The sequence below is a fragment of the Saccopteryx bilineata genome, chromosome 7 (genome assembly GCF_036850765.1).
Source record: "Saccopteryx bilineata isolate mSacBil1 chromosome 7, mSacBil1_pri_phased_curated, whole genome shotgun sequence".
Taxonomy (NCBI): Eukaryota; Metazoa; Chordata; class Mammalia; order Chiroptera; family Emballonuridae; genus Saccopteryx; species Saccopteryx bilineata.
In genome coordinates this window covers 94310265-94337884 of record NC_089496.1, presented here as the reverse complement: position 1 = coordinate 94337884, position 27620 = coordinate 94310265, and the positions used below count along the sequence as shown (strand labels likewise).

Here is a 27620-nt window from a genome sequence, read left to right as displayed (position 1 = left end):
TTTCCATGTCCTTTTTGATGCTTGTTATCTTTTTATTTATGTGCTCATTGTATCTATCCATTGTTGTTCTAAGATCTTTCAGCATTCTAATAATCATTATTTTAAACTCTGCATCTGGTAGTTTGCTTATTTCCATCTCACTCAGTTCATTTTCTGGGGTTCCTCTTGTTGATTCATTTGGATTGCACTTCTGTGTCTTCCCATTTTGTCTGTGTATACCCTCTTTGTTTGGGTGCCTTGTTTATAGATCTGGCTAAGTCTAGGGTTGGTGTTGTCTGCCTCCAATTTTCAGTTGTGTTATTTCTAGGTCTTCTTGGGTTGGCATCAGCTGCTTTTTGTCCAGAGTGATCTTTTTGAATTAAAAATACCATCATGCCATTATTCCCTGAATCCCCACTTAAACCACTTTAATGGCTTCTTACTGCTCTTAGGAAAAAGATAATATTAGAAACTTGCCCCACAAGTCCTAAAATATTACTGTTTTCTCCCATTCAGTCTCATTCAATAGCTTAGTCCTACTGTATCTATATCTTCAGCTTCCTTTACCTGTACCACCCACTTCTGCCACAGGGCCCTTGCATATCTGTTTCCTTTGCATAGACTCCTCACCTCCATTGCCTTCACTCATGTCCTTTGTTTGGTTAATTTCTTTCTTTAGGCCTTCTCTGCTCAGATATCACTTCTTCTTGGAAACTTCCTTTGACCTTCTCAATCATATCAGATCTTCAGTGCTATGTACTTTCCTTCATATTACCCCTATTAATACTTTTTATTTATTTATGAGATTGTTTATTTAACAATCTCATAAATTGTCTCACTAGTAGTCTGTATGCTCATGAAAGCCCAGGTCACATCTGTTTTGTTGGTTGGTTATATTTCTTTTTCTTATTTAGTGTCTGACAAAAGATAGACACTCAGTAAATATCTGTGATTTGGATGGGTGGGTGGTTTGTTGGTTGGTTGGATAGATGCATGGTTAGTTGGTTGGATGGATGAATGACTGACCACAGAGCCATTTAAAGCCAGGTCAGCTTGTCTAATCAAATGATGATCTAGGACTTTGGCAATCTTCCCTTTGCCCTGTTTCTTATTCTCTGAAAGGAGCTGGCATCCCCTCTTCAGATTGTAATAATTCAAGCAATTCAGAGCTGATGTCAAGTGAGCCCCAAAGTTACAAAGTAATAGTCGTATTTTGTTTACCAAGCCCTTGAGAGCCACTGAAGGCAAAGGCATGGAATCCAGTTTGTTGCAATTGAGCAGGGATGAAATATGCTTCTGTCAGCCATCAGACTCGGCCCCTTGATGCTCTTGAGTCCTAGTATGGAGCACCACATCAGCAGGCCCTATGGGTCTCACATTGTTTGGGGGATTACATGCATTTGCCTACAAGGAGTCTCAGGTGTGCAGTAACACACAAACACACACACACACACACACACACATCCTTAGTACCTGACCTAGTACTCTAAAAGCTTGACTCTTCTGTATGGCAACTCGACTGATGCACTGGCCCAAATACCATGTAGCTCCCTCCTTTCACCTAGACTTTTCATAGAGAACCTTGTCAATGGTGCAGTCGTTCCCTTAGTCCTCTTGCAAATGGTGATGTCCTGATGTCTACTCTGGCCCCAAAAGGAACCCTAACTCTCTCTGTCCTTCTCAGAAGCGATATTGCCTGTTTTATTTCATAGTTAACTCAAGCTCCTCCTGGTATTTACCCAAGATACTTGTCCCATTTAATGTCAGTAGAATAAAAGGTGAGCTCTTTTTCTAGTGTTCGCTGGAAGCAACTCTGTTGAAAATCTGAGAATCATGGGAGCAGAAACTAACGAGAAAGAGAATGAGAAACTGATCAGTCCAAGTTGGTTTTCCAAATGAAGGACAAGTCAGCAAGAATGGTTGACATTTCTATTTATTAGTGAAGGAAATTCAGCGAATTACACCATGTTGAGGCTTGTAAACATTTGTGTTGTAGTTTTTTTGGGGGGAGTTGTTTTTTGTTTTTACAGCGAGAGAGAGTCAGAGAGAGGGATAGACAGGGACAGACAGACAGGAACAGAGAGAGAGATGAGTAGCACCAATCATCAGTTTTTCGTTGCGACACCTTAGTTGTTCATTGATTGCTTTCTCATATGTGCCTTGACCAGGGGGCTACAGCAGACTTACTGACCCCTTGCTCAAGCCAGTGACCTTGAGTCTAAGCTGGTGAGCTTTGCTCAAACCAGATGAACCCACACTCAAGCCAGCGACCTTGGGGTGTTGAACCTGGGTCCTACGCATCCCAGTCCAATGCTCTATCCACTGAGCCACTGCCCGGTCAGGCCTATGTTGTAGTTTTGAATGAAGTTTTATTCCCTCCCTAAGAAAGAATGTTTGCCCATGTCCATACTGGGAGGGAGTGTTGTGTGCCCCTCCCCCACAACGCTTGGCCCAGCGCAGATCAGAAGAGTAGGTCACACACGTTCATAGGATTTGAACTGCTTTTCCTTTCCTTGTGAATTAATCTTTTAAATGTCAGCATTTTAAATGTGGCCTTTTCAAAAAATATGATACCATATGAACCTAACTTAATCGAAAATACATTTCTAGTTCAAAGGTTCCCCCTGCCCCCCGAAAATGAGAAAAGCTAACAAATAAAGTATATTAAAGTATAGGTTGTGCGTGGTGGGAACTGTGTTTGTCATTTGGATCCAAAAACCTTTGTTCCTGAAGAATCTTGACCATAATTCCAAAGGTCTTTTTTTTTTCCTTAACAGGTCTGGGATTTTATACATAAGACGTTATCTTCTCCTGCTTACCTGGAGAAAATTTAGAATCCTGTGACATGTCTTTTAAATGAGTCTTGGAGTCAACACAGGAAGGTGTTGTGCCCATTTCTTTAGAACAAATCGGGCTGAATGACATGCATGAAATAAGGTAGCTTGTGACTGGCATGCTAAGGTTCAAGCCTGCAGAAGCCGTCAATTCTTTACCCACAAATAATGAATGAAACACAACCCAGAGAGATGAGCCTGAATCCCAGGACTGTGGCTAATGAGCTTTGTTAACCTTGAGGGAATGATTAAAACTTCTTTTTTGTATTTTTGTATTTTTTCTAAGTTAGAAGCGGGGAGGCAGTCAGACAGACTCCCACATGCGCCTGACCGGGACCCATCCGGCTTGCCCACCAGGGGGCGATGCTCTGCCCATCTGGGGTGTTGCTCTGCTGCAACCAGAGCCATTCCAGCACCTGAGGCAGAGGCTGTGGAGCCATCCTCAGCTCCCCAGCCAACTTTGCTCCAATGGAGCCTTGGCTATGGGAGGGGAAGAGAGAGATAGAGAGAAAAGAGAGGGGGAAGGGTGGAGAAGCAGATGAGGGCTTCTCCTGTGTGCCCTGACCAGGAATCAAACCCGGACATCCACACACCGGGCCAGCACTCTACCACCGAGCCAACCAGCCAGGGCTAAAACCTTTCTTGACTAAAGCATCTTCAACTGTAAGATGGATGAACAATGCTTGCTTTCCTTTCCAGACTAGGATTCCATGATGAACAAAATGACTTTGGAAGTAAAAAAAATGCTGAGGTATTAAAAAATTAACCATCGTTATCTTAATAGGGCTGAGCCTAATGTCATATCAGGCAGAAGGCAAGGTACAGTATCTCCAGAAATTAAAAATAATAAAATAAAAAGGGACTCAGGGGTTGTGAACACATGGGAAGTGGTCTGTAACCATGTCAGGTAGGCGGAATATTTAAAACTACGGACACCTTTTTTTTAATTGACATGGATAAGACAATAAGCAAAGCCTTCAGAGGAATTGAATATCAAATTGGAGCTGATAATCAAGCACTTAGTTTTTCCAACCTGGAAACTTTTGGTAGTCAGTGCCCTTCAGAACTGGAGAACATCCATCTTAGTAAGCACCTGTCTGCCAAAGACTGTCACAGGGATTCTGTCAAACACAGACAGATCCTCCCAGCTGCCATTGTCCCTGAGCCAGCCAGCAGGACCAGCCCCGCCCCTAGAGCAGACCCAGCCAAGCGTAGACTCCCTTTCCCCTGATGTCGGGCTGTCTTTCAGGGTGACGTTCAGAGGACATTCATCCAGGTGGACTTCGGCGATGGCATTGCAGTGTCTTACGTCAACCTCAGCTCCATGGAAGATGGGATCAAGCACGTCTATCACAATGTGGGCATTTTCCGAGTGACCGTGCAGGTGGACAACAGCCTCGGGTCTGACAGCGCCGTCCTGTACTTACATGTAACTTGTATGTTATTACCGTTGTTGATTTATGACATGATTTAAATATTGGGTCTCCTTTTCAAACATCACCCAAAATTTCATCTCTGGAAGAAGCTTACTTGTTAGGGACTTTTTAGCAGGAGGGGCAAGGAGAACAAGAGAGCCAAGTGAGGAGAGAGTAAGAAGAAATTCAGGCAGTAGGATTTGAATCATCTTGGCCTCTGGTTTCTTTCCAAACCTTCATTGTATTTCCTATACCTCACCCGGGGACCTACACACCTGAGATGCAATCGCCACATCTGGGCTGGGCCTGAGCAACTGGCTAAGCTGTTTGACTAAATATAAATTTGTCCCCTTTTTTAGAAGGAGAGTCAGAAAGGTTTGAAAGCAAGCACTGGGCATGTTCAAATAAAATCCAAGTTCTGGCCAAGAGTATTAAGCCTGGGCAATATTCCATGCTTCTCACCCGCCCCTTGCCTATCGAGCCAAGCCAAGTGCAGAATGTGCTAACTAAAATATTTTGTAAGCTGCTTGGTCCAGTGGGAGGGTATGCCCTTTCAGGGTCCCCAAGAGACCGTTTGGCTCCTGCAGAACCTGCTGTCTCAGCAACTCTTGATCTTTATCTCCCGTACACTCGGGACAGAAGTTCTTTGAAGCAACACTCCACCTTCTTTGGGTTTAAACAGCTTTACCAGGTTCCCAGTTTGCCAACTGCATCTTCCCCTTTTCAGTTAAAAAACGTTTCATTCCTACTGTGTGCCAGGCTTTGTGCGAACCAGGCTCTTTGTGTGTAAACTCTGCATCCTCAGAACAACCCTCTGAAGTGGGCACTATTGGAAATGCTACTTTCAAAGAACAGTGAGGTCCCAAGAGCTTAAAAAAACCTATTTGAAGTTGCAGACCTACTCCGTGGCAGAGCCAGGTTTCAGACTCAGGCCTACCTGTCGTCTCAAGTTCCAGCTCTCTCTCGATCATTGAAGTTATGGTCACAGCCAACAGTGACTTGGATTTCGAGGGTCTACATCTCCATCAGCCTCCTCCGCCTCCCTCAACATGTTTGCATATCATCCTGAAGTAACACGAGCATTTAAATTAGGAGTGCATGTTCTATACGACTACGTAGGTTCAAGGCACTTGTTAAGAGGCTCCCTTCTTGTTGAGTGCCACCCTTAAAACTGTCCTGGGTAGACTTTCTGGAGTTGCCTCATACTAAGAAATAATCTCATGATGATATCATAGCAATAATTACAACACAAACAACATAGCAATAAATGCATCACAAACACTAGTTATTGAAACAACATTGCAACCAAAGACAGTGCATCTGCCGCGCCTGGCTGCCTCCCTGGGAGCCTATTAATAGCCACAGTTCTGTAAGGGCAGTTTTTGTTAGCCGCTTTCCTTAAGAATCACAGTCATTTTAGTCTATAACCCATCTATGTATTAAACATCTACCACCCTCCGACCACATGTAAATACTGATTTCAAATTCAGCAGCAGTGTTTTGTCTCCGTTTTCGGGATATCTCATAGAGGAGGAATGCCTTGTGGCTTCTCTCTCACCCTTTACAATGATCCTAATCCGGAGAGGTGCCTTCCTAGCTCAGCCTACGCCCAGGGTTTACTGAATCCTGGGAAGGAAAAGCAGCACAGAGTTTGTCTCTGCTCAAGATTAAAGGTTGCTAACGCCACAACTTCTAAAAGAAATGAACTTCTTTGATTACTTGGAATTTTTCTTTTTTTAATTTTGTCTCATTAGTCTAGTTGAGTGGCTTACCTATTTGACGATTTAACCTTAACCATAGTGGAAGATGATTTGTAATGGAAAGTTTTATGTTGTGACTTTAATTTTGTTACACTCAGTTTGGGTTAAGTGGTTAGAAAAGCATGCCTTATATAATGGAAGCCCTTTCTAGTCCTGGCCTTGGGGACCAGAATGAATTCTTTTGTACTCACTACGTTAAAGAGGATTATTTTAAAACTTTTGTGAATTCACGTACACCCAAAACCCACGACAAGAGCAGTTTCAGCACGTTCTTTGGTGCTCCTCCCCTAAATGACCCACTCTGTGTTACGAGGTACACGGACTCCTTGCTGTCAGGACACCTCAACCAGGAAGGCAACACCGACAACACAGGCTCATTTTTTCAGGTGGAAAAATGAAGGATTAGAGAAGTACTATGACACGTTGAAGCTAACAGGAAGTCAGAACAAGACCATAATGGATTCACACATCCCCAAATCTCAAACCTGAACGGTATTGTAAAGCTCGTATTTGCGGCCACCATCAAAGCCACCTGGCCAATGCAGGTTCAGGTTTGATTCGGACCAATGGTAATGAAGCAACAGAGCCAAAAATTAGTGGTCCATTTTCCTTTAATCTAGACTCGCACTTGGCAAGTGAGTAACAACAAATACACTGGGCTCCAAAACCCACTCATTCAGGCTCACAAAGCTACTGACTTATCCGAGTTTCCTAGAATAAAAGGCTTCCACCTCACCAGCCTTATTCACCTCTGTTCCCCATCTCCTTCTCCTCCAAGAACTGGCTGCTACCTCCTCCACCTGGCTTCCCTGCCCTGCTCTAGGCTGGGCTCCTCCTCCCTAAAAGAAGTGGCCACTCTCTCCCAAAACGGCCTCCTAGCTCCTCTTTTTAAAACCTTTGGGCCCTGGCTGGTTGGCTCAGTGGTAGAGCATCGGCCTGGCATGCAGGAGTCCCGGTTTGATTCCCAGCCAGGGCACACAGGAGAGGCGCCCATCTGCTTCTCCACCCCTCCCTCTCTCCTTCCTCTCTGTCTCGCTCTTCCCCTCCCTCAGCCGAGGCTCCATTGGAGCAAAAGATGGCCAGGGCGCTGAGGATGGCTTCTTGGCCTCTGCTCCAGGCGCTAAGTGGCTCTGGTCGTGACAGAGCAACACCCCGGATGGGCAGAGCATTGCCCCCTGGTGGGCGTGCCGGGTGTACCCTGGTAGGGCGCATGTGGGAGTCTGTCTGACTGCCTCCCTGTTTCCAGCTTCAGAAAAATACAAAAAAAAAAAAAAATAATAATAATAATAAATAAATAAAATCTTTGGTGAGAAAGCCCTCCTTCAACACAAATTAGCATAACTACGCCCCTTCTAAGCATGAAGGGCATTCAGCGGCCCCATGTGGGCAGTGGCCATCTTTAACAGGGTGAGCAAAATATATCTTATCTGCCCGACAAGTATCATGGCAATTTTTGGTGTTATATGCCAGGATAAGGTTGGGCAAGGTTGCATTTAGCAAAAAAAAAAAAAAAAAATCAAAACCAAAAGCCGAATTGGGAGTTGGAAGGTGGTCCCACATGCTGGCCTGAACTCCTGGCCTGGTACTCCATTTCTTTGAGCTGAAATTTTTCTCTGACACCTGGAAAATGCATATTTTGCTTCTGAAAGATTCTGTTGAGCATAATATTCTGGGCCCTGTCAACTAGCAAAGCTTGATTTTCAGTGATCACAGAGCAGCATGTGCACGGGGACTTAGGCTCTGAGCAGGGATTCTTAGCTCAGCGTGCCAGACGTGCCCTCTGCCCTCTCACCCAGCTCCTCCCCCCCAGTGCCCCCTCCTCGCCCCCGCCTGCCCCCACTGCCTGCCTTAAACACACTCCCTCCACTTTCCAGTTCAGAATGGTGCTTTGATTCCAAATCAGAGGCTTTTTAATGCAGGTTTGCAAAGGTCATTAGAAACAAATGGAGCTGATGTTCCTGCTCCAGTGTTTCCTGGAGTGGGCCTGCGGCTCTCACCGGGCCGCTTAGTAATCTGTTGTAGCCTGACAGTTGGAAACTCCTTGGGGAAGGTATTCACTGTGCTCTGCTTGTTTGCAAACTAATGAGACACCTCCCACGGTGCAGCCAGTGCTGCCTTGGATGGGACAGGGAATTTAGAGGACAAGCAGATTTCTGCTCAGAAAGCGGCTCTGTCGAAGCCAGTCTTACAGAAAAAAAAAAAAAAATCACTGAAAACTGCAGATTTGCAGTATGAAAGTTAAAAAAAACATGAAGTGGATTTTCTAGTCCTTTCCAGACATTTCTCTTCAGCTGCCTCCTTACAGAGATGCGATTTGCAGATGTCTTTCTGTCCCTATCTTAGGGTAAAGGGATCAGTTTCCTGAGTCCTGCGTAGCTTTGCAACTTTTCACACGATCATTATTTTAGCCAGCAAATGCCATACTTGGGTTTTGGAAAGTGTGGTTTAATGAGCCACCTGCCCAAAAATTACATGACAAAAATGTCATGTCCTGGACCTTCTGAATTAGAACTCCTGGAAATGGCATCACCATCTGATTTGAACAAATTAGAATGGTCCTTATACAACTGAAGTTTGAGGAGCCCTGTTTGAGGATCTCATCTTTATACTTGATGCTTTTGTTTCTCTTAGTGAGTTTTTATACTTTTCAGACAAATAGCAGTATGATGCATACAGAATACTTGATTTGGTGGTCAGAGAAGGTCTCCAGAACATGTCAGAGGCAGGCCAGAACAACCAGTGCAGGAGTGTAAACACACACACACACACACACACACACACACACACACACACACACACACGGTATTCAGTCTCACAAACATCAGCTGTGTCCTGCAGCACAAGAAAAGAGCAGAGAAACCTCACTCACACAAGTAATTCTGCAGTCCTCTCAGCCACCTTACCAGAAAGATTCATATGGAGTGATGCAGTGCCACCTGCCGTTCCTTTTGGGCATTGCAGGCACTTGTCTGAAGAAGAAGCATCCGTTTGTTCGTTCAACCCTGGGCTTGGCGCAGCCCGCCAGCAGGGTCCTCCAGGGGCGGGAGGTTCACTTCTGCGGCTCTGTTAGGGCAGACCACACCCTCTGTTCAGAAAAAAAAAGATGCTTAAAGGGTATGCGTTGAGGCAACAGGCACTAGGCATATTAAACATATAAGGAGATGAACACAAGAGGATGTGGGAATCTGAAAGCTAAATTGCACACATGTAGATGAATGTATAATGTATAAGCATGCAGAAATGGCTTCATGCAGACACTCATGTAAATACATACTTCAGGGCCTCTGAGGCTGACACGCAGCATGTCCTGAATGCCTCTCAGGTGTCACAGGCCACCAGTCCCTCCCTCCATCTCTGCACTGCAGCCCTCTCCTGCCATTCCTCAGACATGACAGCACACCTCCCTCCGGTCTGGGATTTCACTCCACCCAAGCCTGAGCATCGCACACAGATACTCCGTGTCCCGGGTACTGTAGTCAGGTTGCTGCCCAATTATCATTTCTTCTCCAGAGAAACCTTCTTTGACCAGCCTGTCCAAAACAGCACTCCCTCACCTACCCCATGCCCCCCGCCCTCAATAATACTTGAGCTCCATCCAGTGCCAGGTGTCCCCTAGAAAGATGCCTGACACTGGACCAAAAACCATTGAAATGAATGACTGACCATATCTCAGTAGCATGATTCAGTTCTTGTCATTATTAGGATATACCAGCATCAGTCTTACTTTGATGGTCTGACACTAAAAAACTTCTTAAATGTTCCTATGTGACAGAGACCAAGAAAAGGACCCCTTCTAGAATGGAGTGAACAGAGCCAATCAAGTTCTTACATTTTAATGGATTCATTTAACTCAGCTCTGAGGAGTCAGGAGAACTGTCACACACAAGGGGACCCTAGAACTGAGACTTGAAGGCTGACAGGTGCCATATGAAAAGTGTCAAAGCCAAGGTCTTGGGTTGGGACAAGGCATGGCCTGCTGGAGCCAACAGGGGCAGAGCAAGAGCCATGCAGTGCAGGGGAGTACGTGTGTAGTTCACTTCCCAGTGCCTGGATCCCACTCAAGTCGCCAGTAAGGAGTGACCTGTAATAGCTCTTTTGTTGAAATGTGCCCATTTTCAGCTGGCCAGAGAGTGGGGTCTGAAGTCAGACTGCTTTAGTCTCCACCCTGGCATCGAGGAAGGTCACCTCTCTCTGTTTCTTCATCTCTAGATGGGGACAATATTAGTGTCTGCTTCACTGTGTTGCTGGGAGGATTAAATGTGAATAAACAGTCATTAGCAGGCTGTGTGGTCCACGGCCGTCACTCAGCAACGCTGCCCTTTTAGGACCACGTTGAACCGTTCTGACTGTGACTACTTTCTATCATACGGCTTATAAGCCAGAAAATCAATTCTGGTCGGTATGCTGGTCACGGAGCCTCACATTCTATGAAGAGAGAGAAGCAGGGACAAAAGCAGAGAGACAGAAGTCATATCACTTGTGACCCAGAGAATGTTCGAGTATCCGCTACGGCTCAGAAACCGTGCTAGCCTTATTTATGTGTGAAGGGCTTTTATCCTCCAAAAGTTTGCGGCCGGTGTTCTCGGTCTCACGAATTTTAGATCAATAGGTGTTAGCCATCATTGCGGTTGTCATTAGGTAATGCGAATTTTAATCTGAGCATGTGAATAGCGTGATCAAGTTGGCTTTCTAGGAAAACCTCCCTCAGAACAATTTGGAGGGCGAGAAGGTGCACAGTCATCACCATGAATGTATACTGTACATGCATGCAAGAGTGAAGTTACGCAAACACACACGTACACACATATTTCAGGGCCTGCAAGGCCAGTGTGCTACGTGTCCTGAGTACCTCCTAGATCTCATCGGCTCCTGCGCCCTCCCCCATCTCTGCGCTGCAGCTCTTTGGGCTTTCCTGCTATTCCTCAGCCACGGAGAGCCACCTCCCCTTCACGGTCCGAGGGCTTGCTGTCCCCTCGCCCTGGAGCACATATTTTTCTCCCAGGCACTGGGGCACCTGGCACTTGGTGGAGCTTGTGTACTATTGAGGGAGGTGGGCACTGAGCACGTAAAGCGGCAGCCGGATCGTAGGGATGGGTTAGCATGGGTTAGAACAGGGATATCTGTAAGAAAGTAGGAACGTCCGGCTGCGGGGGCTGTGCGGTGTATGAACCAGGGCAGGAGGGGGTTGGGCAAGAAGAGCTCTAAATGAGATTTTTTTTTTATTTTTTTTATTTTTTTGTATTTTTCCGAAGCTGGAAACGGGGAGAGACAGTCAGACAGACTCCCGCATGCGTTCAACCGGGATCCACCCGGCACGCCCACCAGGGGCGACACTCTGCCCCTCCGGTGTGTTGCTCTGTTGCGACCAGAGCCACTCTAGCCTCTGGGGCAGAGGCCAAGGAGCCATCCCCAGCACCCGGGCCATCTTTGCTCCAATGGAGCCTTGGCTGCGGGAGGGGAAGAGAGAGACAGAGAGGAAGGAGAGGGGGAGGGTGGGAGAAGCAGATGGGCGCTTCTCCTGTGTGCCCTGGCTGGGAATCGAACCCGGGACTTCCACATGCCAGGCCGACGCTCTACCACTGAGCCAAACGGCCAGGGCCTAAATGGGATATTTATGAAACCCAATCAGTGCCTTCTGATATGGATGTGGGTGGTGAGCAAAAAGCTGTCTTGATTGACTTCCTGCTACCGGGTCACTCCGCTGGAAAAATCTTGGTTTTGTTCCTCACTGCATGGAGAATAGTGGACAGAACACAGTCGTGGGTTTCTCAGAACCACTGGCTGCTGACTGAGTCAGAGTCAGGAAGGCGGGACCCAGAAAGCTCTTCCCTCTCTCTGCCTCTCTTTTCTCTTGTGCCTCAGGTCCCCTGGAGCACGTGCACCTGTCCCTTCCTTTTGTCACCACCAAGAACAAAGAGGTCAACGCGACGGCCGTGCTGTGGCCCAGCCAAGTGGGCACCCTCACTTACGTGTGGTGGTACGGGAACAACACGGAGGTGGGTGGTGTTGGAAACGACACGCGTGGGGTCTCCCGGCTGCTCCGGGAATGAGACGGCTTCTGTAACTCGGGGGTCTGAGGGGGTGTGGCCCCGGGGCCGGTAGGCGCCCCGTGCATCAGTCTCTCCGTCTGCGAGTCCTCTGTCCCTCTGTCCCTCTGGGTTCTCTGCCTGTCTCCAGTTCTCTCGCTCCCCACTTCATCCCATCCCCTTGCCTCTGCCCTCCTGTGTCCTTGTCCTTCTGCACTTGGACCTGCCTTGGCAGCGACCCTAGAACCCGAGCTTCACCACCCCCCCCCCCCAATGCTCAGCAGAGAAAATAAACTCTCTTCGCCCAAAGTTCTCCCAGAAACCCGGGGATGGCTGCGATTGGCCAGGCCTTGACCGCAGCGGGATGGGTATGAGGGTGTCAGCCTCCCTAGGACCACATAGACCGAGACAAGGGAAGGAAAGGTCCCCCAAAAGGAAAAGAGGTGACTGGACATAGGCCAGGCAAAGCCACCCGGTGCCCGTTACCACCCAGCCGCCCACTGGCCTCCTCACCCTGCCTCAGCCCCAGGCGCTTGTGTAGCAGGTCAGCTTTTCCCTGAGTTTCCCTGAAACGTTCCCTGTGGTCAACAGTCACTCGCCATTTAAAACCTTAACCTCAGTGACTGTGAGTCCCCCATTTTCACAGTCACGAAGTGGGGATGCCTCAGACAGTGAGGCCGGTCCCGCCTCACCCTGCTGCGCTGTGCAGGGCCCAGCCCCGAGGTCTCCCAGTGCCTGCGTGGAGTTTTATTCTCGTGCCTGGCCACATGCTGTGCTGCACTTCTGAACTTGCTCCCTTCCTGGAAATTAAAACGTCCTTCCAGGTTCAGGCAGGAGCACTGAGGGCGCAGGCCCCGGGAGGGGCTGGCCCCGGCCGGAGGGGTTGGCTCGGGCTGGAGGGCCGCTTCTACTTCCAGCAGAAGTGCTTTCACTGGGCGACCTTCTTGTTCCCGTGCAATGCATTTTTTTAAATGCAAATATTTTTCTACTCCAGAGCTGAATTTGGGCTGGCTCTTACCTTGGGACATAAGCTTGCACAGGCCAGGGAGGAAATCTCTCTGATCTGGACAGTGAAGGGAATGTCTCACCTCTATAGTTAACCTCACTTAGCTGAAAAGAAGCCCTTTCTTTTTTCTTTTCTTTTTTTTTTTTTTTTTTGTATTTTTCTGAAGCTGGAAACGGGGAGAGACAGTCAGACAGACTCCCGCATGCGCCCGACCGGGATCCACCCGGTACGCCCACCAGGGGCGACGCTCTGCCCACCAGGGGGCGATGCTCTGCCCCTCCGGGGCGTCGCTCTGCCGTGACCAGAGCCACTCCAGCACCTGGGGCAGAGGCCAAGGAGCCATCCCCAGCGCCCGGGCCATCTTTGCTCCAATGGAGCCTTGGCTGTGGGAGGGGAAGAGAGAGACAGAGAGGAAGGAGGGGGGGGGTGGAGAAGCAAATGGGCGCTTCTCCTATGTGCCCTGGCCGGGAATCAAACCCGGGTCCCCCGCACGCCAGGCCGACACTCTACCGCTGAGCCAACCAGCCAGGGCCAAGAAGCCCTTTCTTAATGACCTCAGAAACTATGCCTGTCAATTCGGCCCACGTGGGACCCGCGACCCACAGTGGGAAGGCAGAACTCTAGGGTACTCGCCTGAAGGTCCTAAACAACTTTCTTCTGTGTCTTCTATGATTTGCCTTTGAGTAGAAAACCAAATTTTCAACAGATCGTGTGAAGCAAAGTTCTTCTGCCTTCTGCCGTGTGGGGAATACTATGAATTTTGATTTTTAAATTAATTAAGAAAAGACAGGAGAGAAATGATTGCAGGAAACGAGTTGAGGGAGGTCAAGAGGCTAATAATCTTCCCCTCCAGGACCCTGGCATCCAATTGTATTATAGGCACGGCTCCAAATCTCTCTCTCTCTCTCTTTTTGAGTCCTCAAACCTCTATCCAATTAGTGTGCGTTTCCATAGCAGCTGCTTCTAGGAAGCTGCTAACAGGGCTCCACCACACCAGGTCACTGCTGTCTGACTCCCATGGTTTTGGTGTTCATGGTTGCTGTGCTCCATTGTAATTTATTATGAAGAGGGTACCCGGGAGATAAACAACTAGCAGCTTGGACTGCTTCAATCTGGATTGATATGAGCCCCCCGTGCTCGTCTGATTTGACTGTTTCTTTGGATAAAAGGATCCGCTTGATATGAGTTAGGTTGTCCAGAAAGAGAGACGTGTATCCCACCAGCAGCAAGACCTGTCGATCTTCCCAGCCCTCAGTCTGGAAGGCGCCGGAAGAGACGTGTCAGGTTCACAAGGAACGGGCAGAGCCGCTGGGGGTCATGGCTCTAATCGCCCCCTGCTGGCCTGGACTCGAGATGATGGGGAGCTGTAGATGGGGTCAGTTGTCACCAGAAAGAGCCTCCACTGGTTTAAGTAGCTCGTTAGTCTCTGTCTGGTCTGTAAGTGACGAGCTTCTCCCTCCTCCCCACACCGTGCCCTTCTTTATTTTAGCCCTTGATCACCTTGGAGGGAAGCATCTCGTTCAAGTTTACTTCCGAAGGGATGAACACCATCACAGTGCAGGTCTCTGCTGGGAACGCCATCCTGCAGGACACCAAGACCATTGCGGTGTATGGTGAGTACTCCGTCTTCGTGGTTCACTGCCGCCCTCCTGCTCGGACGGGGTTACTGGTACCCCAGTGCCAGAGGCCATCCGGCTCGTGACCTCCCACCAGAGCACAGAGGACAGTCACTACAAAAGAGATGAGCCACCTCTGGGCTCCTTCTCTGGCGAAGATGTGGTTCACCAGCAAAATACTAGTCACAAGACACAGAGGGTTTTTATTGTTTTGTTTTCCTGGCGTGGCTCTGGGGCACATGGAGTGACTCTTCACTCACTCTCCTTAGGCAGGGTACAGCAAGCTTACTAGTGTGTAAGGCTCTTTCATTCCATTTGGTATATTGGTACTGTTGGGATAATGAAAAACAACTGTAAAAGGAAATGGTTAATATTGAGGCCTTTTATAGGATTCAATTTTTTATTAAGTAAAAAGAAGGGAGTCAGAGAAACAGACTCCTGCATGCACTCTGATCAGGATCCTCCTTGTTAGCCCCCATGGGGCAGTGCTATGCCTAACTGGGGCTGATTGCTCCATTACTTGGCAACTGAGCTATTTTTAGTGGCTGAGGCAAAAGCCACAAAGCCATCCTCGGCACTCGGGGACAAATTGCTCAAAACAACCAAGCCATGGTGGAGGGAGGAGAAAAGAAAGGAGAGAGAGAAGGGGGAGGGAAGAGTTGGGGAAGCAGATGGTCGCTTCTCCTATGTGCTCTGACTGGGAATCAAACCCGGGACATCCACATGCCAGGAGGACACTGTACCATTGAGCCAACTGGTAAGGGCTATAAGGTTCAATTTTAAAAGTCTTGATTATTAAAAGGACTCTACCAATGTCTAGCTACCCTGAAAATCTTTTACACAAATCTGTATCATAAAAAGATTCTACTAGATTAAAAGAGATGGCAGGGTCATAACAAGCAGGTGTCATGCATTGTCATAGACTGGCTATTGATTTGAACAAGTCTCTGTACAGAACAGTTTTATAATCCATTGGGGAAGTTGAGTATGGTCAGAGTATTAGATGGAATGAAAATTGACTAAAATGGAAAAGTGGAATTATTGATTGAAAATGGGAGATTGAGGAAACAGTTTATACAAGTTGATCGCATTCAGGGAGGTTTTTTCTGCATAGAATGATATTCAGATGGATGCACTACACGGTATTAGTAGATGGTAAAAACGTAAACTTTTATTGTTAATGCGGAAGTGGTGCATATGCATCATGGGAAATTGAAATTGAAAAAAGAATTTTAAAGGAGATAGGGAAAGTAAACATGATGCAGAGAAAGAATACAAAATGGATGGAGAAAAGGAAGGAGTGAGAATTAATAGAAAGATAGATAGATAGATCGTCAGGCAGACATCAGCTGGTAGTTCAGATAAAAACAATTGTTTCAGTTCCATAATTAATTGATTCTGATGCAGGTTCTGTTTTTCATTTCTCATCTCGCCAATTTGACCTTCAAATTCCAAAAGTAATTTGTAAGCAACATTGAACACAACTGAGGGTGATATTCCTTGCATAGCTGGATGTCAGATTTTGTAATGTTCTCTAACACCACCACCACCACCACCACGAGGCTTGATAAGTCCAAATAGTAAGTGAAAGTAAACCAGGGCTGTGGTTTTTCTCACAAGGTTCCGTCAGTGAGGCAACGCTCTGGCCAGGCCATTGTCCAAAAGGACAACCTGTGCTTCTCTTTCCTTCTCTACTCCTTTCTGTGCCATGGAATGCACTGAATCCTCATAACAACCCTAGTGTTGGGCGGTAGTGATACTACTCTTTTATTCAGAAGGGTGAATAACTTGTCCTAACTAGTGAGTGCAGGACCTGGGCTTCCAACACAGACCACCTGTAGCCAGGACCTATGCTCTGAGATGACCCCACCTACCTGGCTCTCGCATCTTGTTGCTCTTTTTTCCTCTCTCTTCTTCCTGGATGTCGCAGGTGTCACTAATGACCACGGATCCACTTGTTCCTCAGATGCCCTGTTGGTTAAGCCTATCGGCAGCCTTTTCATTAAAACTACAGAGAGAACTGTACACCTAGACACTCTGAGCTTATATGATCCAACTCATTATCTTTCAGATAGGAAATTGTGGCCAAGAAGTGGGAAATTATTGGCTTAAAGTTATTATGCTGTTTAGTGACAGATCCAGTACTAAATATGGTGCGGGCAGTGACAGTAATGAATGTCAATGAAACCCTCACCAGCATCTACTAACTCTAAGCACTTGCTTGATATATGTGATCTGTTTCATTGAACAGACATATGAGACAGAGTTATGAGAAATATGCTGTAATTATCCTTGCTTTACAAATGAAAATAGGAGATAAATGTAATAAACAGAGCCTAAGACTCTGAATCCAAAGGGAATGTTTCTAAACACTTTCTACTCCCTTGTTACTGTTAATTTTTTCCTCTCCCTAAAATTTCTCAAGAGGCATCATCCAAAAGAGCGTCACTCCACCAAATGTGTCATCTTCATTGAAAAAAGTCCTCTTCATTAGAAGCGTGAGCAGGGGAAGTGGTCCCCCCGTCCTCTAACCAAATCCTTGCACCATCAAACCTCAGATGAGTTGTCCAGAGTTGCATAGGTATGATCAGAACATTTTAATGACATTTGTGAGATATTAAAGGCAAATTGCCACACAAGAAGTTAGGCAAGATTGAACTCCACTAAAACAAAAGGCAGGAAGATTTTCACACTCTGGGCTGGGCTGGTAGAAAAGTACTGGAGAATTTGGGTGTGCGGGGGTCATCAGCGTGACTAGGCCATGGCGAGGGCTCATTGGTGCCTCTGGAAGGCGGGCTCCTACCCTCCTGGCGGCAGCAGGTCTGTTTTCCTTGATGATTACATTTCAAAGAGCTGGTTCCCAGGCCCTTGAGAAAGCCATGCCTGGGTTCCAGAAGATGTGCCTCACAAAGGGGCAGAGAAAAAATTTACAACTGCCAAGTTTTCCAAAGTCAATGTTCTGAGAAAAGGGAGGTCAGGGGCCTTCAGTCAGGAAGAAACCTGAATGTCGCCTAAAATGTCGTCAAGTTGAGGGGACCATTAAGGCCCTCATGGTCATGTTGAAAGAGGCATCATACTTGGGGAGTTGACAGAGGAAAGATTGTCCACTCAAAGCCACACAATAGACCAGAGGGAAGAAAACCTCATTGGCATTGTGTCCTTTACTCTGCTCAAGTCACAGATTTGCCTTTTTAATACAAAAAAGGGTGGGGGGAGGATGGAGGGAGGGAGGGAAAGAGGGAGGAAGGGAGGGAAGAAGGAAAGAAGGAAGAGAGGGAGGGAGGGAGGGAGGGAGGGAGGAAGGAAGGAAGGAAGGAAGGAAGGAAGGAAGGAAGGAAGGAAGGAAGGAAGATGCCAATGTGTAGAATTCCTGTCTGCATCTTCCGTTTGTTGCATCGATTTCATTCTAGCTGTCTCAGCTACTAACCCTTCCTGCTCTGCTGTTTAGCATGCTTAGTAATGACAGAGGGAGCTCCGTCATTTTTCTCATTTGTGTCCCTTATTAAGATAAACATCTTCCCTTTTCGATGCAGTTTTGGCAGTTTGATAAGAGACTCCGAGAAAGTGAAAATGACGTAAACTTCTGTCTTCGAAGGTGCGAGTTAGGACTCTGAGTGATTTTGTGGTGCTGCTGTGGACCAGGCTTCTAATTCGCCTGTGTTTCATCCTTCTCCCTCAGTGCCGAGGGGGTGGTATTCACATAGGTAACCAGTGACTCATAAAATTGTCGAGCTTTGAAAAGCACATCTTTGGAATAGGCCAGTTGCCATTAATGCACACCTTATGACGTAAGAGTCATCAAAGCCTGTGTCCGATGAATGGTTAGCATTGTTAGGAGACGCAGGTGGACTGTTATGTTTCCTGAATGTGTAAGCAGCATTGCTGGTATCACTGAATCTCTGCCGAAACAGCAAGGCCTGCTTATGACAAAAAAGAAATGTTTGTGAAATCATGAAAGCAGAAATTACAGGGAGCCTGCTCTATAATTTATGCATTTATTTATTCAACAGAAAAGTTATTAATTAATTGACTCTATTCAGATAACAGTTGAAAAAGCTACCATGAACAGGGTCCTATTTCATAAAGAGGCAGGAACACGGGCCTCACTGAGGTTATGTCCCACCAGGAGACAGATGACGGAAGCAACATAGTTTAAGCAGCAGCAAGAAATACGGAAGAGTCGAGTCACTTAATCAAGGGTGTTTGAGTTGGTACCAGGGAGGACACCTCAGTGGCTGGTGGGAAGGGCTTCTCCCTGGAGAGATCAGAAAGAGTTGAGAATGCTTGAATGTGGGGAAACGGAAGTGAGCTGATGTGGGGAGGGGAGGGGCAGCCTGAGAAGCCCGGAGAAGGACACGCCCCGCAGTGCAGGGAGGCCCGCAGGACACGGGGCAGCCCAGAGAGTCAGCGCTGCATTGTGTGGGGCGATGAAGGCCAGGCTCAGAATCTGAATTTTATTCTAAATGCAGTGCGGAGCCATGTGCCAAATATGGGGCTGAGTTAAGTTCCTCAAGTACCATGAAACCGTGCCACCCAGCGCCATGCTGAGTGATGCCAGCCGGTGACTGGGGGAGACAGAATGCTAAGGCAGATCCATTCCTGGGACACAGGGGACTCCCCTGGCTGGCTTTGGCGAGAAGGCTCCCCAACAGTCTTTTGGAACCTCCCTTGTGTGCAGAGCAATCACCCATGCTTCCTCCCCTCTTCCGCTAAAGGGTCACGTAGGCATCACAGTCTGATGGTGCTCCAAGCGCCTCTGGCTTTCCCTCCATTTCTCTCATAGATTCTCCTCATAAAACCCTTGTGTTGGTAGTCCCGCCTACTTCCTGGACCGAGACAACCAACCAAACCCTTGAACTAAGGCGCTTTAAGTTCCGTTGAATAAAACTTTCATGCAAACACAAAACAGCAACAGAATGACTATGGTAATAATCATGTAATGATATAATAATTATTATGCAATCACACAATAATAATGAAAGTATGTGCAAAACACCATAAAGAAGAAAATGAAAGCATGGTGGGAGAAGGGATTCGGTCAGAGCCTGACTGTTGCGTGCGTAGAAGATGGGAAGGATGGGGCAGGGTAGGCAAGGGCTGGTGTGTGCAAAGGCCCGGGGTCATAGGAAATGCATTCCGGGCTCTCCAGGTCATTGCATGTCGGGAGTGCAGAGTCCAGAACTGGGACAACGGGCAAAGTCAGGGGAGCTAGGCAGGGGCCAGAGCCCAGGGCTTAGGTCTAGAACAGGGGTCCCCAAACTACGGCCCGCGGGCCACATGCGGCCCCCTGAGGCCATTTATCCGGCCCCCGCTGCACTTCCGGAAGGGGCACCTCTTTCATTGGTGGTCAATGAAAGGAGCACATTGACCATCTCATTAGCCAAAAGCAGGCCCATAGTTCCCATTGAAATACTGGTCAGTTTCTTGATTTAAATTTACTTGTTTTTTATTTTAAATATTGTATTTGTTCCCGTTTTGTTTTTTTACTTTAAAATAAGATATGTGCAGTGTGCATAGGGATTTGTTCATAGTTTTTTTTATAGTCCGGCCCTCCAATGGTCTGAGGGACAGTGAACTGGCCCCCTGTGTAAAAAGTTTGGGGACCCCTGGTCTAGAAAATGAGGAGCAGGGGTGGGACATTGCATTTTCCCTCTAGTAGGGTCTTTCTGGTGATTGTGGGGGGAGAAGGCCCTCCATTAGGGTTTTGTGTAAAATACAAAGTATGACACACTTCTTGAGAAAACTACCATGTCTTCCCATGAATAAGATGTGCCATTTTTTGGAAAAATTTGAGGTCTAAAAACTGGGTGTGTCTTATACAGTGGTTGTAGATTTTTTTACTTGCATTTCCCACTTTTTCATGCTTGTTTTTTCGGTCATTGTTGAAGACAGTGATTCGTCATCAGATACAGGTGAGGAGAAGCTAATGGCTGGGAGTTTTGACAGTAATGAGGAGTTGTATGAATTTTATAATGAATAAAACTTGAGTTCAATAACTTTATGTAATACTTTTTTTTTTCCAAATTTTGTGCCCCCAAATTAAGGTGCATCTTATACATGGGAGTGTCTTGTATGTGGGGAAATACGGTATACGACTTATAGTAATCACCCTGCTGTTGTATCCCCAGAGGAATTTCGATCTCTTCGCCTGTCCTTTTCTCCAAACCTGGACAACTACAACCCGGACATTCCTGAGTGGAGGAGGGACATCAGTCGGGTCATCAAAAAGTCCCTGGTGGAAGTGAGTACACACACCCCCTCCTCTTGCCTGGGCACGTTTTCTCCCTGTCGTGGAAGAGCTTCCTGTTGAGGGGATCCTTGTGTAAGGAAATGACAGGAAACAGCTGGACCGTGGGAGATCTGTCTGCTATCGCACAGGAGCTCGATGCTTGCAGACATGTCCTATATGCTTTGGGGACTGTGAACCTGTAAGCACACATGTGGTCCTCAACTCTGCTTAGAGAAGAACGTGGGCATCTGTGACAGTTAGCTGGGTTCGGGAGGAGCCATTAGTAAGTATAACATCAGCTTCTGGTTTTGTGTGTCTTAATACTGAAAGAAGCAGGTGAACCCAATTAGAGCCGCCCTGGGTTCCAGCTCATGGACTGTGAGCCTCAGAGCACAGTGAGCACTGAGAACAGGATGGCTAGTCATCCTTCTATGTCCCAGTTCTTTTAAAGGCATTTGTCGCCTACAACCACCCTGACAGGAAAGTCTAATTGCCTTCATTTTGCAGACAAAGCAGCTGAGGTTCAGAGAGGTGTAATAACTTGCCTAGTGCCTAGGAGCTGATAAGCAATGAAGACACACATTGAATTGAAAGGTCTGAGTCTGGTGTCTGGGTTTTTATATATGAAACACAGCTTCTGGGGTTACTGGGGAAATAACCAGGTGACATGATTTATCCCTCTCTGAGCAAATGTCACTGACGTTTTGAGAGGACACCTCCTTTCGGACACACTGCCCTGTTCATGCCCACTTTCATGTATGATCAGAGCAGGATGTCTTCTCGTGGAGCTGCTTGGATTTATTGCACAAACCCAGAAAATCAGAGATGAGAGGCTTGGTCTATGCTTAACCACAAAGGAAAGTCAATGTAGGGTTTTTCTTGTTTGTTTTGTTGGTTTTGTGTGTGTGTGTGTGTGTGTGCGCGCGCACGCACGCAGACATGCGCGTGCACATTTCTTCCTGCACCCAGTACATGGTGCCTCGTGACACAGTGAATTATGGGACAGAGCTATTCAGATAGTCCCTGCTCAAAAAGCAGACCTTGCATCCAACCTTTTAGCCAAGTGCCAGCCTTCCCCATACTTACACCATTATTTGTGCTGATATTTATTTAGCACTTACAATATTTCAGAAACTCTTCTCAGTGCTTTGAAATTTTTAACGCATTTAATCACTAAAAAAAAAAAAAATACCTTGGCATGTAGAGAGTATGATTATTCTCATTTTCCAGGTGAGGAAACTGAATTTAGAGACACATTACTTATCCAAGGTCATACAGTTAAAATTCTGGCCCGAGAGTAAGAATCCCAAGGTTTGAGGCTTGATTTCATGGTTTCATAACCACTCCACTCTACTTCCATCCTTAGCTTTACTACACGGAGAGACAGGGATGAGTGGAGCAGTGCGGTGAAGAAGGGGTGAAGGGGTGTCATCATGTGCCTTTGGGTACTCGCCCTGTCACCTTCCTCTGCAGGACTCTCAGCATCCATGACATTAGGGTGGCTAAACATTATGGCCTCCAGGGGGCGCAGCTGCTAGACTGCAGGCCCCACTGGAATAGGCCCTTCTGTCTTGGGAGCTGTTCGGCTCTGGTTGATAATTGCTTTCTTTCCTCTGCTGACGAATGACTTGCACCCTTGAATGAACCCACTGCCCACTTCCTTCAGTCTGCAGCATTTTAGGAATCTGTCCCTGTAGATCTGTCTCCCAGGCAGCTGTCTGTTGGCCCAGTGTGATTTATCAACCAGACATTATCTCAGCAATGACCGCTTTTCCAGGCTGATTTCTCTTCGCATTTATTGTCTGGGGATCAGATGCCCCGGGCCTTCACCTCTCCACCAGCTGTCCAGTGGGCTAGAAATGACTGTTCATCAATATTTCTAGGCTGGCATAGAGCTTGATCAGCTCAATACAGAATAAGGGGCTCAACTTCCCTCAGTGCAGGCTGCAGCGGGCAGGGGCAGAGGCAGTTTTGAAAACTCCCTGGCTACCCAGCTCCTGGTCCCTAGTGCCCCACCCTCTCTTTGGCCATTTTCTTAAGTCCCAAAGCACCACATTGCCAAGTTTACCTTAATGAAGCCGATAAGGGGTATAGCTTGGGGTCAAATTATTTGTACTTTTCCTATTCATAACATGACAGAATTGGGTAAAAAATCAGTTGCCTCTGCCTCATCAAATGGGCTTTCTCTGTTGACTTTTTTTACCACAGAATCTTCCACTGAATGTCACTTGTTAAGTCTTTTTTTTTTATATAAGGATAGTTTAGGATAATGATAGGGGGGAGTTATATCAGGTTGAGTCATTAAGATGTGACTGGGCAATCTGAAGGAGTAACTCCTGTCTGCCCCGAAGGGGGCGGGGGGGCTGGGTTCACGCCAGCTAAGGCGTGAGGGGCCGATGATAACGTTTACTAAGTGAGGGTCTTCTCCCTGGCACGGCCCGCTGACGAGAGATGTCCCGTAGGAAGAAGAACTGACACGGAACTCCCCGGCCAGTACTGCAAACATTTTATGTGCAACTTGTTTAATTCTCAAAACCACCCTTGTATAAGTATGGCCAGTATCCCCACCTGTTATTCGAGGGAATGTAGGCAGAGGAGAGAAAGTGTTTTAAGTTCTCCCAGGGATGGAGCTGAGATCAAACCTCGGACCGTCCGACTCCGGAGCCTGCGCGGTAGCCCAGTGTGGGCTCTCATGTCCCTGCCTTCGGGGACCCAGGACATGGCTTGTACACCCCGCCCCCAACCCCTTGTGTCTTCTGCCCACCCCGCCCACACACCCTGCTAAACGCGTGGTCCCTTCCCATCATCTTTCCTGCAGGACTCACACGCTCCTCTGTGTCTGTCCCACAGGCCACGGGGGTGCCGAGCCCCCACATCCTGGTGGCGGTGCTTCCTGGCTTACCCACGGCTGCCGAGCTCTTCGTCTTGCCGTATCAGGATCCAGCAGGAGAGAGCAGAAGGTCAGCTGAGGAGCTGGAGCAGGTGAGTCCCCCAGGTGACATTCAGCGTCGCCCAGAGGTCTGAATCCCACTCCCGCTGGTGTCTGCCCACCAGGACAACAGCTCTAAGGGACCTCGGCTTGAGAGCAAGGGGACTCACCGGCTGTTTGTGGAGCCTTGGACTGGCTGGTTCTCCATTTCCTTCTCATAATCTGGGAATCCTAACTACAGCTTCAGCGTGAAACACGTGTGAGAGTGTTGCAGGCCGTGGAGAGGTTACACATATGTCCACACTGTGGAATAGTCCTAGAGTTTATAGTGAATCAGATTAATCAGCACACATTGACGTGATGAACTGCGGAATATATTGAGCGGGGGATAGGGGGAGCAAGTGGCTGAATAAGATGTAGACGTTGAACCTATTTGTATCTTATTTTACTTATTTTCATTCCAACAATGTCATGAGAGCTAAATGACAGGATAGGCAGAACTCCTTTCTAAAAGGTACAACTTTTGTACAAGTCATGAATCCTCTTTACCACCACGACGTAAAGATGGTCTAAAGCAGGGATCAGGAAACTTTTTGACTGAGAGAGCCATGAACGCCACATATTTTAAAATGTAATTCCATGAGAGCCATACAATGACCTGTGTACGTTATGCATTATCCAATAAAAATTTGGCGTTGTCCCGGAGGACAGCAGCTGTGATTGGCTCCAGCCACCTGCAACCATGAACATGAGCGGTAGGAAATGAATGGATTGTAATACATGAAAATGGTTTATATTTTTAACATTATTTTTTTATTAAAGATTTGTCTGTGAGCCAGATGCAGCCATCAAAAGAGCCACATCTGGCTCACGAGCCATAGGTTCCCGACCCCTGGTCTACTATGTGGTTGTAACAAATGAGTAATGCTGGTTCCAGGAAACCTCCACTGACTATTTGGGGTTCATGTCCTCACTTCCACCACCTCTGGAATATTAGTGTGTGTGTGTGTGTGTGTGTGTGTGTGTGTGTGTGTCTCTCTCTCTCTCACCTGCCTTCTTTTATCCTTTTTCCTCCCCACCCCCCTTCTTTTAATTTCAAAATCTCTCCAGTCTCTATAGTGGTGATTATTATTATGTTACTGTTGTTTTCCTTGTTCTTCTTCTCCATTCATTGAGTTAAAATGATCAGTCTTGGTCTTCTTAGCCTATTAGAAACAATCAGATTTCAGTTTCTTAATTCTTTCTAGCAAATATATTTTTAAAAATAGAATTTCTCTGAGGCATACAATACATATTGGCATTTTCCACCCCCAGACTGGGAGCTTTTCAATTTACTTAGAAAAGTCCCATAATTTAGTCCTATGATCTGTAGTCTTCCATGATGACTGAGAAACCCTTGTAGCAGCCTGATTAACAACAACCCCACATTACATCATGACCTACCTCCTTGCACACACCCTTCTTTCAACTGCCACTTTCTCCCTCTGCAGAAAAGTCACTGTAAAGCCAGTAGCCATGACCGCCATCACAGCTGCTTGGCCCATGCTGGTTCGCATTTGATTCAGACAGTCGGTAATGAAACAGCATTACCTTTAATCCTAGCTTGTACCCGGTGGGCAAGTAAAAACACACACTGGGCTCTAACACCCACTCATTCAGTGCTCACCAAGCTACTGACTTATCTGAGTTTCCTAGAATCAAAGGTTTCTAGCTTACTAGCCTTATTCACCTCTGTTCCCCATCTCCTTCTCTCTGCACAAACTCTGCACAGACTGGCTTCCCCAGCATTCCGCCATCTTGGCTGCCTCTGCTTTCCTCCATGTGGCCTTTCTCTGCTCTCCTACAGCATGGGCTCCTCCTAGAATCACAGCACCATTTGGTTGCTCCACTACCGCCCACCATGAAAGCTGGAACGCCCACTAGTGGGCAGGAGAGACCAGGTTGACTAGCACTGCAGAAGTGGGCAGTTTTTAGAAAAAGGTTCACCATCTCGATCCTAGAATGTAATCCCTCTTCTCCCAGAACAACGTGATCTCTCTTCCTTTTAAAACTTTTTGGCGCAAAAGCCCTCTCCCAACACACATTAATACAATCACGCCCATCGCAAGCAATCACCTAGGTGACAGGCTTCCACGTGGGCAGCGCCATCTTTAACAAAGTGAACATAATATATTTTATCTGCCCAACAGTCACCTCTGTCATTTTCTCCATGTGCAAGTCATAAAGAGCAGAGCTGTCATGGAAAGCCCTGTTGGACCCCTCTTCCTAATGGCCTGCCATTGGAGGGAGGGCACTGATGGCCCATCAGACCTGCACCTGACCTTGCTCAGCACGGCCACTCAGCACCCCGTCGTGTTCTACAAATGATTCCCTGTCCCTGCAATTCAGTAGGAGAAAAACAGATGGGTTTTTATTACAGCCCTGATGCTGAGAACCTAGAAGGAAATGATCTCTAGCTAAGGGCTCTCCTTCTCTCCTCTGCAAGTCTTACTGAGCGTCTATGAAATCCAGATACAATCTCTGCAAGGATGGAACGGTCCGGGTTCAGAGCCAGCAAATTCCCTAGCCACCACATCATCTGTGCATCTCTATGTCTTATGATTTCCATTTTTCTCTAAAAGTTGAATACATTCTGGATGTTTCCTTGGAAGGGAAAAGAGACAGAAGGGAAACACCTTCTGTATGTTCCAGGAAACACCTTGTGTTTGTTTAGGAATGTATTTTATGTTGATGGTTTTCTCTGGACTTCTTGTTTCCCTTGTGTCTCTGTCTTATCTGAGTGCCTCCTCCAAAGGCATTCTCAGAGAGCTGAGTGATGGTCCCTAGGTCGCCTGGTTCCAGGTATTGATAAACCATTAATCAGAGACCTGAGCGCAGCTGGCTTCTTTGAAGACTGTGTGACTTAGCATTTGGTTTATCTGTAGGGCATCCAGCTACTTTGTTAGAAAGAGCACAGGTTTGGAGCCATGTAAACCAGGTTTCTAGGTTCAGCTCAGATAGTCATTGTATAGATTTTGTAGATGAAGAAAACAGGACCTGAAAAGTTAAATAATTCAGCCAAAGGCACACAATCTATAATACCCATCTCAAAGCGTGTTTGGGATACCATTAAAGAAATGATACAGCAAAGCAGTATCATTTCTTATAGTAGATACCCAATAAATGGTAAATGGATGAGGGTTATATTTATGGCCATTTAGGAGAAGAAAATGTGGAAAATGCAAAAATAATTTAAGATTGTTAGATATAGTCAAGGGCATATATTGGAAAAGAGGATGGTGGGAGTAAGGGGAAAAAAAGATTAATGAGTGAAATTACGGAAGAGAACAAGGTCAGTAAGAAACAGAAAGAACATATATGAATGGCTATACTGGAGAGAGGATGACACATCTAAGTTATCATGCAGATTAATAGCATAAAGGAAAACAAAGGACCAAGCTAGAGATTGTAACTGTTTAAAGAATGTGCCAGCGTATCAGCCTTATTCAGGATGCAAACTAAGCTAAATGCAGTGCCCAAACCAAAGATACACACGGTACATAAGGTCACTATCTTAGCTGGGGAGAAGAGCGTTATGTGCCTCATTACAAAATGCAGTAATGAAATCAACACAACTGCCTGCCCTGGGGTGGCGCAGTGGATGAGCATTGACCTGGAACACTGAGGTCACTGGTTCTGAACCCCGAGCTTGCCTGGTCAAGTCACAGATGGGGTTTGATGCTTCCTGCTCCTCCTGCCTACTTTCTCTCTTTTTCTCTTTCCCCCTCTCTAAAATGAATAAATAATAATAATAAAATCTTAGAAATCAACATAACTGAGCCTGTGT

The 27620-nt window shown here is 46.8% G+C and overlaps 1 protein-coding gene across 6 annotated transcripts in view; it reads left to right on the top strand.

Moving 5' to 3' along the window:
- SORCS1 (sortilin related VPS10 domain containing receptor 1) overlaps positions 1-27620 on the top strand; it is a 572181-nt gene that overhangs the window by 514599 nt on the left and 29962 nt on the right. For all 6 annotated transcript variants that reach the window (XM_066238956.1, XM_066238954.1, XM_066238951.1 and 3 more), the window contains exons 19-23: positions 4063-4249; positions 11851-11984; positions 14510-14633; positions 20765-20877; positions 23716-23847. In XM_066238956.1, coding sequence (XP_066095053.1) covers positions 4063-4249; positions 11851-11984; positions 14510-14633; positions 20765-20877; positions 23716-23847 — 690 coding nt within the window. The remainder of the gene's footprint in view (positions 1-4062; positions 4250-11850; positions 11985-14509; positions 14634-20764; positions 20878-23715; positions 23848-27620) is intronic.